This window comes from Sturnus vulgaris, chromosome 5, assembly GCF_052056855.1.
Source record: "Sturnus vulgaris isolate bStuVul1 chromosome 5, bStuVul1.hap1, whole genome shotgun sequence".
In the NCBI taxonomy this organism is placed as follows: domain Eukaryota; kingdom Metazoa; phylum Chordata; class Aves; order Passeriformes; family Sturnidae; genus Sturnus; species Sturnus vulgaris.
In genome coordinates this window covers 40,493,176-40,507,892 of record NC_142247.1, presented here as the reverse complement: position 1 = coordinate 40,507,892, position 14,717 = coordinate 40,493,176, and the positions used below count along the sequence as shown (strand labels likewise).

The following is a 14,717-nucleotide window of genomic DNA, read 5'->3' as shown; positions in this document are numbered from 1 at the left end:
CCATCTGTTCATAGGATTAATAATTACAGAATACATTTGTCTGCTGATTAATCTAAAAGCCTGATGGTCAATAAATGAAGACATTCATTTACAGCTTCTCTAAAATGACAAGTTTATAATTGTCCTTTGTGTGAGCAATATCCTAATGCTTCATGAACATCATAAACTTTACAAAAGAGTTGTAAGGAGACAGAAACATTTCTTGTGAGAAATCAAGGAAAAAATGTCAGTGCTGAGTCAAGTATAGCTACTTGTCACCGTACTGAGTCTAAATCGTGGCTATGCCCCATGTTGACCATTGAATTTGAAAATTGTTCAAACATGTGGAGATTTTAAAATTTCAAGAAATTGCAATTTGTTGCTTATCAAATAGAATGTTCCCTCTCAAAAAGTAATGGCTCTATGCAAATGTTTCCTTAGCAATCTAATATAACATATTTTATAACACAGACACCTAGCAAAGATGACTTTTAATTGTGGTGTCAGGGATTAGGAAGAGCTGTTTCAAAAACAATCTACATCTGGCCCTTTGTAGACAAGTATTTTCTCATTGATTTTTTTAAATTACATAATTGCTAAAGACATAAAGCCATATAATACATTGCACTCTATTTTTTTCACAGATTTTATCTAGCCATTTTACTGGAGTTTGAATCACTTAATACTTTTATTGCAGGGTTGTAAAAGGCATATAACTTTATTGCAGACGAAGATTACTTGGGCTGGTGCTACTCTGACTTACAGGGATGGTTTTGCTAGTGCTGCTGGGGCAAACACCTGAGCTGAGACAGAAACTGCACTGATGCTCACATCAAGCTGTGCCTGAGCATGCCCTGTGGAGCTCATGCAAATGAACACATGTGCATGGTGCTGTGGTGCATGATTTGCAGTTATTGGCTTTCCTCATGGCAACCTGAGAGCATTCTGCATTATAATGCCTTTGTTCACTGTAAACATATTGACAGTTCTTGAAATAGGTACTAAAGATTTTCCATTTCTATCCTATAACCAATCTATTCTCAGATTTCTTCCTGAGAATGAAACCAATTTAAAGATCAACCTAATTAATGAAGTTAAATTGCTCTTAGTAATTTCGCACAATAACCAGCAGAAGCAAACTTGCATTGCATTGAAGAAAGAAGTACCAATTAAGCTCAATTACAATGAGAAATTAGATGTAAGGACCTGAAGATTTGTTCTAACAATTCCCACCTAGAGGATCTATAGGTAATTATTAACACATATAAGCAGTTTTCTTGGATAAGAACAGCAAATTCTTATCTGTTTTATATAATTTGAGAACCTAATGGCTGTAAACTTAGGAGAACAACAGAAGCTTTATTCCTGACTGCAAATCTGTGGATATGTGCCCGAGTTTAGTCTATAGCATTACTTGCCTGTGTCCTTTAAAAACAATGGTACAACCCATATCCCGTGCATAGGGTTTGGGGATATGAGAAGGCAAAGGCCATGCATGTTCATAGCCAGTTCCAAAGTCTGCTGATGTCCACGTAAATGCTGGAATTCCTTAAAAAAGCTCTTCCCATTTTACACTTCTGCTCCTTTGAAACACTTAGGCTTATACAGTGGTCACATTTTAAGCATCTCTGAAATGTTTCCTTCCCTCTGTTTCTGTATTTCTATTTAGAAAAAAACAAGTCTCAAAAGCAACTCACAATCCTGCTGCGATGCACTCCAACAAAAGGACATTTCCTCTGAGTTCCACTTTGGTACTTGTGCTGCCTGTTGGTGTTAGGAGAACGGGCTGCCTTTCTGTAACTGGCTTTGCTGGAACACAAAGAAGTAAAACAATTAATTTCTAAATTTCGTTCTAATACCAATCAAGCGCATACATCCATGCTCACATTTTGTACAGAGATTTTGTTCCATGTTGGCCATTTGATTAAAAGTCATTGTGCAGCACAACTACAAAGCTGAACACATTAGTTTTTTTACAGACATAACATATCTGTTAAATGCCACAATTTTGAACACATAGAAGAGAAATGTTATTATTGAAAGACAGGAACAATTGATACAAAGCTTTTACATAGGCAACTATGCAGTCTTAATCTTAAGTAGCTGCTGTTTCATTCAACAGAACTATAACAGGGAGTAAGAGGCCACTGGTGTGAGGCAAGACTTAGAGTTACTGAAAAGTCCTGGGCTTCCATCAAAATAAAAATAATGCAAAGTTATTTTTAATCAGAAATATAAACCAAGGGAGTGAAAGGTACAGTCTGCTTTGGAATATGTTTTAATATTTTCTAGACAACGTGAGGCATTGTTTCAGAAATTAATCCTTGTATTTTCCTTATTCTATATATTTAACTTTAATTGAAGCTGCTCCCCAGTCTTGTAATATAGAACCTTGATTAACCTGTAAGCAATAACCACAGTAAACAGGCAGATATAAATATAAGCCTCATTTCTGACATTATACTCTGTTGGCTTTTGAAGTATATGGTATTTCCTATCCCTTCTTGGAATTCAGAATAAGAGTTTTCTGTAATTATAGAGTGTTTTCTGTGAATACCCTAATGTTCTCTTGTAGCAATTTTAATATATAAAACTAAATTAATCTAAAGTGCTGCAAGAGTCTGAAAAATTAAAATAATAGTTTTGTTTTTTAAAAATGGGATTAGAAACGTAATAAACTCGAAGTTTGTTAGGGTACAGGATTTACTGATACATTAGCAAAAATACAACACTTCGTTTTAATCTAGCATGTGCTGTGAATTCCTCAGTAACAGTACACAAACAACCTAAAATTGTGGGGGAACAGAGCTGCTGGAGTCAAGAACACAGCCGACAGTCACAGCAGCAACTCATCTACCCAGTGCTGGCACTGCCAAGGGCTGCTGGCTCACTTGCCCAGACTGTGAGTGTTCAGAAGAGCCACCATGGAGGCTCTGAGTTGGGAGCCAACCCAACACTGTTTCCCTCACTAATTGTAGCTAATATATTGTTTTGTGTTCAGGTACTTATTTCTTGTTTGTCCCTCCTGAATAACATGTAATTTTTATATAGAGAAGGAAAATATTCGTTGCCCATGTGTTATTTTAGATTCACATAAATTATGCTTTAATATGTGCAAAGCCCAATTTCACAAGGAAAAAGACAAAAAAAGGAATAAATATCAAGTATTTTCTATGTCACCCAATATCAAGTGAACATTCTAGAATCAGTGGTGTTCCAAAGTTAGCCTTGCTAAACACACATACATCTGTTCAAAAGGATTTAATTCAGAACATACAAAAGACCATTCAACATAGATTAATGGAAAGACCAGCTTAAACACCAAACAAACAAAACTTATCCTACTCCTATGAATTAATTGGTACATTCAGTAAGTTATTAAATGTGAAGTGGATCTGTTAGGTGCTTGTTATTTATTATGCAGCACATGACATTGAATAGTCCTAGTGATAATGAACATAATCGAACTACTAGGTAAATCAGAGGAAAAATATAAAAAACCAACACAGTATAGAAGTAGTTTTTAAAATCTGCATCAGTGTGAAAGCACTCTTTTATTATAAGTGTTTATATTTTCTTTGAGCCATATGTTACAAGAGTATTGAAACATTAAATATTTGAAAGGATCACACTGTGCAGTCCCTTTGTAAAGTATGTATTATCACCAGCACTAATTGATACCTTTATTAGAAACTGAGCAAAAGATTAAGTAGTCATGGAGGTGAAGTTAGTTAACTAAATGCTACTGTAAAACAAAGAGTATCAGTGGGGACCAGTGTAACTCACCACCATAAATATCAGTGTCACTCAAATTAGCAGCTATAGTGTCATTCAATGAATCCACTGAAATAAACAGAATATCATGAAGAAAGCATACAAGAGGGATAAATAAAAGTTCTGGGAATCAAAAGGTGATGACATGGCCACGGTGAGTTAATCAAGTGATTGATTAATTTGTTTCAATAGTTACAATTATCATCATAACTTAATATTCTTGCTTTGGAAAAACATTTGAAAACTTATTTTTTACACTGTATTTTTTCTATGTATCAAATCTTCAAAAATTTTTCAAAACACAAAGCCTTATAAAGGGAAAAATGATAGCTTTTAAAATCAATTATATATCAAGAAAAGATTACATATTAAGTTTATACAGTAACGTAACTTCTTATTCAAAATTAAAATGACAAAATTTGCTAGCTTAACAGTACTTAACTTTAGCATGTAACTTGAGAACTCAGATAAATACTATGCAAGTATGTAATTTGGTGATGCAATACCTACTTGAAAAGACTTTCACAGATATGGGTTGTTTCTGCTGTATAGTTTGTGTATGATTAAATCTTGCATAGCAGATATAGTCCTCCCGGGTGTCTTCTGGTTGTACATTAGAAAAATAAAGATCTCCATTTAGACCTTGGGAAACTCTCTCACTTTGAGGCAGCCTTTGGAAAGCTAAGGGAAAACAAGAACACATTTAAATCCAATATAATTGACACACTCTATTATTATGATCTGCAGACTCCACATTCATTCAATTACACTTGTTCGTGACTTGGTACATATATAGACATTTCCAAGCTTCCTGATGAAATCCCTTGTCTACCCATTCTTCCCCAGTGGTTTAATCTACAACTTACATCAACATCTCCAGCTGCTTTTGGCTTCGTGCTTTTGGGCTGTATGTCTGCTTGTTTCCTCTGTTCTACAGAGGATGGAAATTCACTGAATTTTAACTTAGAGGGAAACTTCACCATCTGTGGTTTTGGTAAGCAACAATCTACTACGTAGAAAAACTGCAAAAGTCAACTGCATAAAAGCAAACTCACCATTATCCATCCAAAATATGATAGGTGGTGGTAGGCCAACAGGAGGTCTGCAGTGCAGTACTAGTGAGTCACCTTCACGGACATGATTTGGTTCTAGTTTTTCTTTCGTCCACAAAGGCGATCCTATAGGAAATAATTTTGATACACACACAAACTACGGATTGGCAAAAACTCAAAAATTTAAAGGGAAAATGCACAAAGTATTCCAGAGAAATGGAAGAACGACATCCATCAGAACATTTAGTCCTTTCCTGTTTGCTAGTTTTTATTTTGGGGTTTTTTTTATGTTTTCTTGGAAGAAAAGTACATCAATGATTTTTTAAAAGTATAATCAACTGGTCTAAATTATTTTGTCTACTCACTATAGGTTTTATAACAGTATCTTGCAAATTTTTAACTATACTGAATAAAAAAAGGGTGATGTGCTCAAATAGAAAAAGGGTAGACATTCCTGAAGCAGAATTATATATGCACTCTCTAATTAAGATTTGAGAACAGCACATTTTAAGCTGAGAAACTTGAAAACTAAACTGAGATAAAGCTCATAAAAACCTGTAGAAACAATCTACCATTGATCAAATTTTTTTTTAGTTCTTCTTTTTAGTCCCAATCTGTTCTAAAGCTATTACAAAAACTATGGAATACAGATTTCATAAACAGGATAAAAAATGTTGTCATCAATTATGCCATCGATGTCAACAAATTATCCTTAAAGTCTTAAGAATTAAAATATTTTATTCTAGGAGTAGTCATACATACAACTCAGTTTTAAACATTATAAGTTTGTCCAGATGCATCAAGAAAAACACTTGGTCATTAAATTTTTGTAAAAAAAGTATTTGAGAGAACATGTAATACAGTATTATACCTAAATATTAGAAAATAGTCAATAACTTCTAGCATGGTCATGTAGATGACTGAATTTTTTAGACAGGAAAACAAAAAGGCAAAAAGTTCATAAGCAAATAAGAAAACCAAAGTGCTTCACATTTGATGAACATTAAGAGCTTTACTTACTAGAAGGCCTTATAACGATATTGTTGGAAACAGCTGCTCCTCGTTCATTCCTTGCTGTACACTGGTAAACTCCCTCATATGCTTCTGCCTTCCCACCATTCATAATATTTATGACAAGAGTCCCTGAATTTGGTTTCATTGTTACCTGTGCATCTTTATCTATATCAAAATGAGTTCCATTGCGCGTCCAAGAGAAGCTAAAACAATAAAAACAAAAATAAAAGTTTATTCTTAGCTAATTTTGTAGACTGTATGAAGAAAAAGAAAAAAAAATTATTAATAAAAATACTGCAACAAAAAATGTTATTTTTTTATGTGCAGATAAGTAAGACTCCTTCCCAAACTAAATTAGCTAACAAAGCAATAGAGAACTTCTATTATAAGAAATCTGGCAATATTTTAAGATAAAAGGTTTGGCTGAACTTGTTAACAGGAGCTATTGTAAAGTAAATTCTTTTCTTAAAAAATACATTAAAAATTTCTGAGGTTAATCATACATGAAAAAGAATTTATTTCCTTTCTACTAAAAATGATGTAATAACATCTGCAAGAACTGATATTGCTAAAGCTGCATTAGCATTTCCATTATAAAATCTATTGTTGAAAGGGTTTATAAACCTGTCTTTAAAGACTTGCTTAGGGCTGAAATGTGTCATCTCAGGCCCCAGCAGGAGACCATTTCTTTTAATTGGTTTGGCAATTTTGAAGTTATGCAAGTGAATTGAAGACTGTGGTGAGTTTGATTTAACTATTCTAATGCAAACATAATTCTCTAATTGAAATTATATAGTCTGGTAGCTTTTATTTAACCTAGTAAATTTATACTGATGCTTCTCAAAACAAGAGGTATTTTGAAAAGTAGTCACTAAAAATGAAGACTAATAGAACTTTTAAAAAAATTGTCAAGAAGCAGAGAATCATTGTCGACAACTTGGACTACTGTAAACACCACTTTCTTAATTATGTTCCGTTTATGGTCAGAAGTAGAGTCACAGACAACCTGACCAACACCTATGAAGTGCTGAGCACTCAGCTACAAATGCTGTGAACAGCAGTTTTTGTTCTTGTTACATATCAGCTTCAGAATCTTAAGCACAAACACTTTTTTGCTGGTTAGAATGCTTCCTGAAGTATAAATGTAAATGGTACTGGAAAAGCTCAAATTCTAACTCAAATTGTGTACTGACTTTCTGCAGTAGCTGGGCAGGACTGGACATGATATTTCCACCTTGTGTTGGGAGAGAGAAGAATTGGACCTGCAGCAGTGCTGCATCATAATGAAATGTTTTTGGGAGGACTACTACGCATAGTGAACTAACAGTGAACCTCTTTCTTACAACTTTGCAGGTGAAGATTGTGGGGTTTCTGTTACCAATAATATCAAGGATGCAAGAAAGTGTAATGTAGATTCAAATGAGAAGTCGAAAATGTGGTAAAAACCCCTAAATCTGAGATGTGTGACAGACAGTCTTTGCTGTTCTAGCTATAGGTAGCAGCACATCCATAAACCTTTATGCCAATGAGAAGTTATCACACTGATATCACACAATTCACACTGTGGGCTGAGAAAGTGCACCTTTGACTTCAGAGCTCTGGAGCAGTTCAAGATCCAATATGCATTTGCAGGTTATCAAGAGTGATGGACCAACCAGACTAACTGTTGATACAAATTAAATCAATGTCATATCATAAAAATTAAGCAAGACTAAGCACAAGCTTATAAAACTCATTAGAAAATTCTTTACTTAAATCCTGTCACTTCTGTAGCACGGGACCAAAGCCAGATCCGTGTTTGATGGGGAAGATGAAGATGTACAGCAGAAAGCCCTGGTACATGGGTCAGGAATGTCATTCTCACAGACAGCATTCTTTTTCTCTCTGGTATTCCAACCATAAGTGTTCAAGATAAACATCTGCAGAACCAATACAGTTGCCCCAAAGTGGACAATAATCATCTGATCCTCAAGGTAAACACCCTGACTCTTCAAAGTGGAATCAGGCCAGCAAAATTAAAATGCTACTAAACAAAGCAGCTCCGTGGCACTCCTGTCCTTAATGGAACACTAGAAAGGGTGAGAGTATCCCAGATAATCTCCATCTTCTCCATTCTGCTGCCCAGCATAATAATGATCATGATGCCAAGGCAATCACCAGGAGTAATGCAGAAAAAACCCTGGTTATTCAGAAGAAGTACATCTAACAAGCTCTGTGTGTGTCTGAATGAGCAGTTTTAGACACACCTTGCTAGTAAGGTGTACCACAGCACTGCTAGTGCAGAGAGATGAACATTTCTATGTCCACAGTCTCTGCAGTCAGCAGCAGTTACTAACAATGCCAGATGGGATCATGGCTACTGATGTTTCCCGTGCAGGTACTCAGTACCTCAAAATTAGTAGTTTTCAAATATTTCAAGATGGTGAAAGAGGATCTTAAAATGGACAATGATGAGGAATCTGATCCATTTCTGCCAAAACCAAAACTTAAGGCTGTTAAATACACAAAGCTGGTGATCAATAAAACTGATACAGACTACATAACTTTTGACAAATTGTATTTCAAGATCAGCCTCATAAAATGGAAGTATTTACAAAACCTTACGTTTGAATGTATTAGTGTTAGTTTGACTATATTCAATATCCATTCTTCTTAAACACTATGCCTAAACCTGGCACATCATCCAGTTCATAGTACAGCATGCCTCCTAGTGTGTCCTTTGGACAACTGCCTATCTGCTCTGGTAATAATCAAGTATTATTTTATTGTTAGAGTTTTGAGAGAAAAAAGTGCTACAATTGCTTGATGACTTCAGAAACATTTAAATGTCAAATGTGATAAGAGTCAAAATTGCGCCACTATCTGGTGGCTGTGTAATTTACCGAGGTACGGATGTGTGCATGTTTCTGCATGTGCAAGCACATTCATACATATAATCTCGATCTTGCTAGTTTACAAAAATAACAGTATGTTTTCCTAGTTCTTTCATGCTCTTAGGCCAGTAGAAGCAAAAAAAAAAAAAAAAAAGCTACTAACCTAGGAGGTGGCTTTCCTTTGGCTTCACACTGTATTACAATATTCTCTCGAGGGTCAACAATGTAATCTTTTGGAGATTGCTGAGTTATCGTAGGAGGTTGTGACACTTCATTATGGAATATAACAAAGAGAAATGATTTCAACAATACTTTCAAAGTATCACCAAGACACTTGTGTAAGCAGAGAAAGAAAAATTGCAGTTAGCAACCAAATCATTGACAGAAAAGTAGGATTAAAGTATCCTTTGTATCAGGAGACTGAACCTCTCTACCCCTGTAAATCAGTGTAGCTATATTAACTTCCAGCTGAGCTATCCTGATTTACAGCAGATGAAGATCTTGGCCAAAAAGTTTAATGAAAATATCATTTCTATACCTCAGATTTCAACAGATTTTCACAAAAACAAAGGACAATCAAATTCTAAGTCCAGCAAATCTGAAATGAAGAGCTGCAAGAATAAACCTCCACAAAACTATTTTTTTACCACACAGAAGGAAAAAATATTCATCGCTTTGTGCTTCAAAACATGTTATGTATTTTGAAATTCTCTGTGGGTGAAACCTTTCCACACATTTATTATGCTTAACATATTGCATTAATCTACAAAGTATGCTTTTAAGAACTACTTTTCAGGAGTAAAAAATATATTATAAGCAAAAGACTCTGTTTAAAATGACAAAAAGAGTATCTTGTTTCTAAATAAAGAAAACATATAGGAAAAGTAAAGCACTGATTCCCCTTAAGAAGCCGTTTAAAAATACACTCAATCCTGTGAATTGTCCCAGGAGAAGCAATCATTTAACATTTGTGATTTGTCAAGTACTATAAAACAAGTAGCAAAGAACAGAATTGATTCACCTGACAAAGTAGTTGGTGTCTACCTGTTGTAATTTATAACCTTTTGCCTTTATTTATGCCCACTTTTGCATTAAAAAAATACTGTTTGTGCTATTAAGATAGTGGGAAAAGTGTCTTCCTCAACACTATTCATGTGTTTATAGCTTAGCGTCACCTAAATAAACCTGTCAAATAACAAGCCCATGAGCATCCCTGTCTAAGTGCTGTAAATCACCTGTCCACAATACCCTTTGCTAGTGCTTTGGAGCAATTTCTAGCCATTGGAACAAAATAATTCAATCATTACCATTACCTGTGTTCTCATGCCTCACTCTAGACAGTTAAAATTGTACAATGGGGATTTTTATTTAAGTCTTCCTTAAGTATACCATTATACATTAAGCACTCCTTTGCACAGGCAGAGGTAGCTGTCTGCAAAACCCTACCTGCAAGAAACAGCACTGAAAACAAATAAGATCATGGAATCCTAACAAAACACAGAAGCTAAGCAGAACAGGCCACAGAGAACTGGGTTCTGCTCCTCACTGCACAGGGGAGAATCCTTGAAAGAGGAAGGCTACATTTTTACATGATGCCTTTGTGTGTATTTCTTTAGGAGTACTTGAAGACAGTCCTTTTCCCTCTCAGAGGCATTTCTCAGGGTCAGTATATGTCAGATGCTTACTTGAGAAAAGCAAATACACTCTGAAAAAGAATATGACACAAACACTGCCCAACCAACAGGATATTCCATCTGATGAACATCAAAGTCCTGAAATCTTCACTCCTGTGTTATGGACTGCACTTAAAACTGATTAACCATAAAACTAAAGCTAAGTTAGAACCCATAAAATATGACGTCTACTTAAATAGCTATATCTACTTTGGATATAAAAATGTCCACATCAGATACGTAAAATAGTAAAAAAGTTCCAATAAATTTATTAAATAAATTCCAATAAATTTATTTTTTATCAAATATATTTACTCCTGAAAGTAGTAATAAAACATTACACATACTGATATTGAGTGAATATTTTAATGTTCAAATAGCACACCATCAAAAATCACACAATTAATTTATTCAGAATATCAGAATGTTGTTTTATGTACAGTAGTATTTTCTGAACACTGCATGCACAAAACATCTAGATACTGCAAACCAAATTATCAACAAAATGTCAGAATCACACATTTTTGGACTGCGAATTCAATTTGCAACACAATCTGTATTAATTTTCAGCAGCACACAGCCAATTTTTAGTGAAGAGTAACTTACATTCTTCTAGAAGTTTTGCTTTTATTCCCACATCAGAATCAGCAGTTGAATGGACAAATAGAGATTAAAGAGAAATATTTGTTAGTGAAGAGAAAACTAGCAATTTTGAGAGGGAAGATAAGTATCTCTGACGAGTACATTGGTCACCATTAAAAAGAAAAATATTTAAAACATTCAGCACTGCAACCCATGCAGCAATGCCTGAAATTCCAGCCGAAATTTCCTAGTGTCAGATATTACTACATTTATCTTAAAGCTCTTGGGATGAGAAACTTTCCTGAAGTGTTAACTTTTTAACAGCAACCACACTATGTGATTTTGGCCTTGCAAGGACATAAAACACTAATACTGAGGAGACAGCCGCAAATCAGAATTAATGGAGTGCACTACCCTCATGCTGCAGTCAAAATCAATCCACCCATATGATCACATGGAAGAACAAAGAGAATGCTTCAGGCTAAAATTATTCCTGTAAAGAAAAAAGCACCCAATTCTACTCAACAGACTTGCAACCATTTTTGGTTTAAAAAATAACTAAATAAAAAAATTCACCTTAGCTGTCAGATCTTTATTGCTTACTTCCAATGCTTTGCAAAAACACTTCTCTTTATCAATAGGCCAAATGTCCTTGAGTCCCCTGCATTTTCAGTCATTCCTTGACAAGGAACTAATGAACTTGCTATGAATAGGAATTTCTAACCTGGATGAAACCTAAATATTCAACTAATCACGTATGTTCTGACCACCAGGTCTCTATGGTGGATATTCAGGGAAGACCCACAAAAAAATCTAAGTCCTTCCCTTGTGGTGCTCTCCCAGAGCCCATTCTCATCATTATATATGAAAGTAATACCATCATTCTAGATGTAATTTCTGGCTAAAAATTCAAGTATGTGACTTTATCAGATCTCACAAAGTTATTAAGCATGAAGTAAAAGGGAATTAAATTCTCAGTACAGAATTAAAATGAAACATCCAAAAGGGATGTTCATTTTTGTCTATTGATGCATTTCTGGTAAATTTAACCCAAAATCTTTCCTTTAAGATAATTATATTAGAGAGGTGCAGAATTTTTATTAGTTGCTAAACTACAAGGTTTAATACACTATTTATAGCCTGCAAGGATGTTTCTAAGAGAAAAATTGAGTTTTGAAAGTAACAAATTCATTTATTCATCAAACTTTCAAAGCATTGTTTAACCCACAGCTTATTGCTCTAAAGGCCTTTACAGCACAAGAAGTTGGACATGATTCATATATATTGATTTTTTACAGAAATACAGGTCATTGGTTTGATAGGCTTATAAAATGCATGGGGAAAAAAGCCACCAAAGCACTTGCAATGTATGTCAATGATTATTAAAGAAAAACATGCATTTCTGGAAGGCAGGAAGGTATCAAAACCACAGGGGTAAAGAAAACCATGCAGATTAGAATCACAGGCAAATTTACTGATGTGTTAATCCATCAGTTAAATGCTAGCCCTAATGTTCTCTTCCCTGGTAATTAGTTTAACAAATGAATAGAAGTGCAACATAGTTCACTGAATTCTGAAAATGTGATCATGTTTATCTTAGAAAGAAAACAGCAACCTGAAACATGACTAATTTAATAAAATTAGCCATTGGGAATATAAAATGCAACAGCTACCATTTCTTTTCAGCATGGAGTACTTCAAGGTTCCCCACTAACAGAGTCTTATACTAGACAAGAACTTCAGATCTTGGGATTTCTCCTCCTTCAGCTCTTCCCTCATATGTTAATGTGAGCTGGAGTTCCAAGTCAGCACATTTTTAACATGTTTTTAAGTAAAAATTCTTAATTGTTTTCAGGCACTACTTAAGAAATCTAAGAGCCTAACTTACCCTTTTGTATCAAAAAAATAGGATGCTTTGAGTGTCTGAATTTTAGGTATTTGAATTTTTTACTAGCTCGCATATCAGCTCCTGGGAACTTCTTCCCTGAAGGTAAGGGTGATTTTTTACAGCAACTAGGAACTGTCCTGGGATTTTTAGAAAATTATCAATATGATCTTAATTTCAAAAATAATTAGCATTTAGCAGAGCTTTTCTGTTCTTCTTCATTCTGATCAAAAAAAGGCACACTGAAGTGTAAGTAGAATTCTGTGAGAATCCTGTGGTAAACCTCCTCAACTGAACAATGTAACTCATTTTATACACACAGACTTTGAAAATCTTCAGTAACTAAGTGTAAATATTCATAATTATAATGTACTGATTCAAGTTACCAAACACATTCTATTTTTAGCTCCATGTTGGAGTTATCTTCAGATTCTTACAGAAATTATTTAACTAATCTTCCATTATTCTGCACTTATTTATCAGGTTAATACTTACAGTCAAGAGGTACATCCAGTGCAGAAATAATTTGGCACAGAAAGAGGACCAGGGAAGTTTTGCTTGTAGGTATGCTTATCGTTTTCATCATGATTTTATACTGTACTGAATAAATCACACTTGAAGAATGGAGTTCAACTTCTTAAGACTAGGCAGCTTGCAGCAGTTACGTAAGTATAGACAAGAAACCTGGTAAGTAAAAAACAAAAGAATGATATGCAAATACAACGGAGAGTTAAATGATCACATGCATCTTAATAATATTACAAAATACAACCAGTCTAAATACTATATCTAAGGATAAGACTTACACCATGTGTTCTACTGAAATCCAAGAAATTCGCAAGTTCTTAGATCACCTAGATCATAACACTTTCCTAAAGAAGCTAGTGAAGAACTCCTGTAATCTTATTTAATGGAAATACAAATGCCTGCCTCAGAAGGATAAAGCATCAGTCAGTCCATCTAGTTAAAAAAGAGTATGTACTAAAGATAATAGTCCTTTGAAGTAGATTTAGTGGATTAAAGCTCTGAATGCCCACCTAGTCTCTCATTCAAGCATCATTCTTGGAAAGAGGCACTTTAGGCATCTACTCCAATGAAAACATGTCAAGCCATGAATTTGCTAAGTAAACTGTGGAATCTTTCTGCAGCTTTGACTTAGGTATCCCAGCTTCTCCCCACTATGGAATTCTTTCTAATAAGACAGCTGTAGACTGAAAACACAAGACTTCATGAAGGTGCTGAGGTGCTATAATGTGTACTGTACCTAGGCTCCTATTTCTGGATATCTGATTCCTCTCAAAATAGTTAACATCAAAATACTTTGTCATTTCTAGCCTGAAACAAAAATCTAATTAACTGTCAGCATATTTTCAAACATTCTTCTCCTCCTTTCCTATGTGATGAAATGTCAGAAATAAAACTTAAGGGAAATTTCTTCCTTGAACTGTGCTAGATTTCCCCTCTCAGCCAAGCATGAGAGATCACATTAGCCACGCAGAATGATTCTGGCTTCCTCCTTATTTTCTGTATTCAAGACCAAGCTCTTGCTGGGAAGAATGTTGGAGGTTGAAAACTAGCTGCCTGCAAGCTCCATCAGCATCACCAGTGACCTACAAAGAGCCATGCAGCCCTAGAAATCCAAACGGTGCTTACACAATGAATTCTCAGTAAATGGACATCCACTGAGAAAGTACTTCCCAGATGCCAGATGGATCAGAAAGTTCACAGTGATCAGCATTAATTCACCTTGAAGAGAAGACTTGCTCAGCTCTGGCTACAGATATGAATCACAATTTTATCCAGTCCACAAGGAGTTAAAGTTGCAAAGAAGCAGCTGCTTTACAAATGTTAAATTAAAAGTTATTTGTGCTCCCTGAAGTTACTT

The 14,717-nt window shown here is 34.8% G+C and overlaps 1 protein-coding gene across 48 annotated transcripts in view; it reads right to left on the bottom strand.

The window, feature by feature from the left end:
* The window catches only part of NRCAM (neuronal cell adhesion molecule), a 152,115-nt gene that overhangs the window by 53,778 nt on the left and 83,620 nt on the right, over positions 1 to 14,717 (bottom strand). For 25 of the 48 annotated variants that reach the window (XM_088165528.1, XM_088165529.1, XM_088165531.1 and 22 more), the window contains 8 exons: positions 13,328 to 13,516; positions 10,972 to 10,989; positions 8,856 to 8,961; positions 5,826 to 6,022; positions 4,809 to 4,931; positions 4,264 to 4,434; positions 3,766 to 3,822; positions 1,677 to 1,788 (listed from right to left, as the gene is read on the bottom strand). In XM_088165528.1, the coding sequence (XP_088021654.1) occupies positions 1,677 to 1,788; positions 3,766 to 3,822; positions 4,264 to 4,434; positions 4,809 to 4,931; positions 5,826 to 6,022; positions 8,856 to 8,961; positions 10,972 to 10,989; positions 13,328 to 13,418 (875 nt within the window). In that variant the 5' untranslated portion in view covers positions 13,419 to 13,516. The remainder of the gene's footprint in view (positions 1 to 1,676; positions 1,789 to 3,765; positions 3,823 to 4,263; positions 4,435 to 4,808; positions 4,932 to 5,825; positions 6,023 to 8,855; positions 8,962 to 10,971; positions 10,990 to 13,327; positions 13,517 to 14,717) is intronic. The other 23 variants (XM_088165532.1, XM_014871163.2, XM_088165534.1 and 20 more) reach the window with 3 other exon arrangements.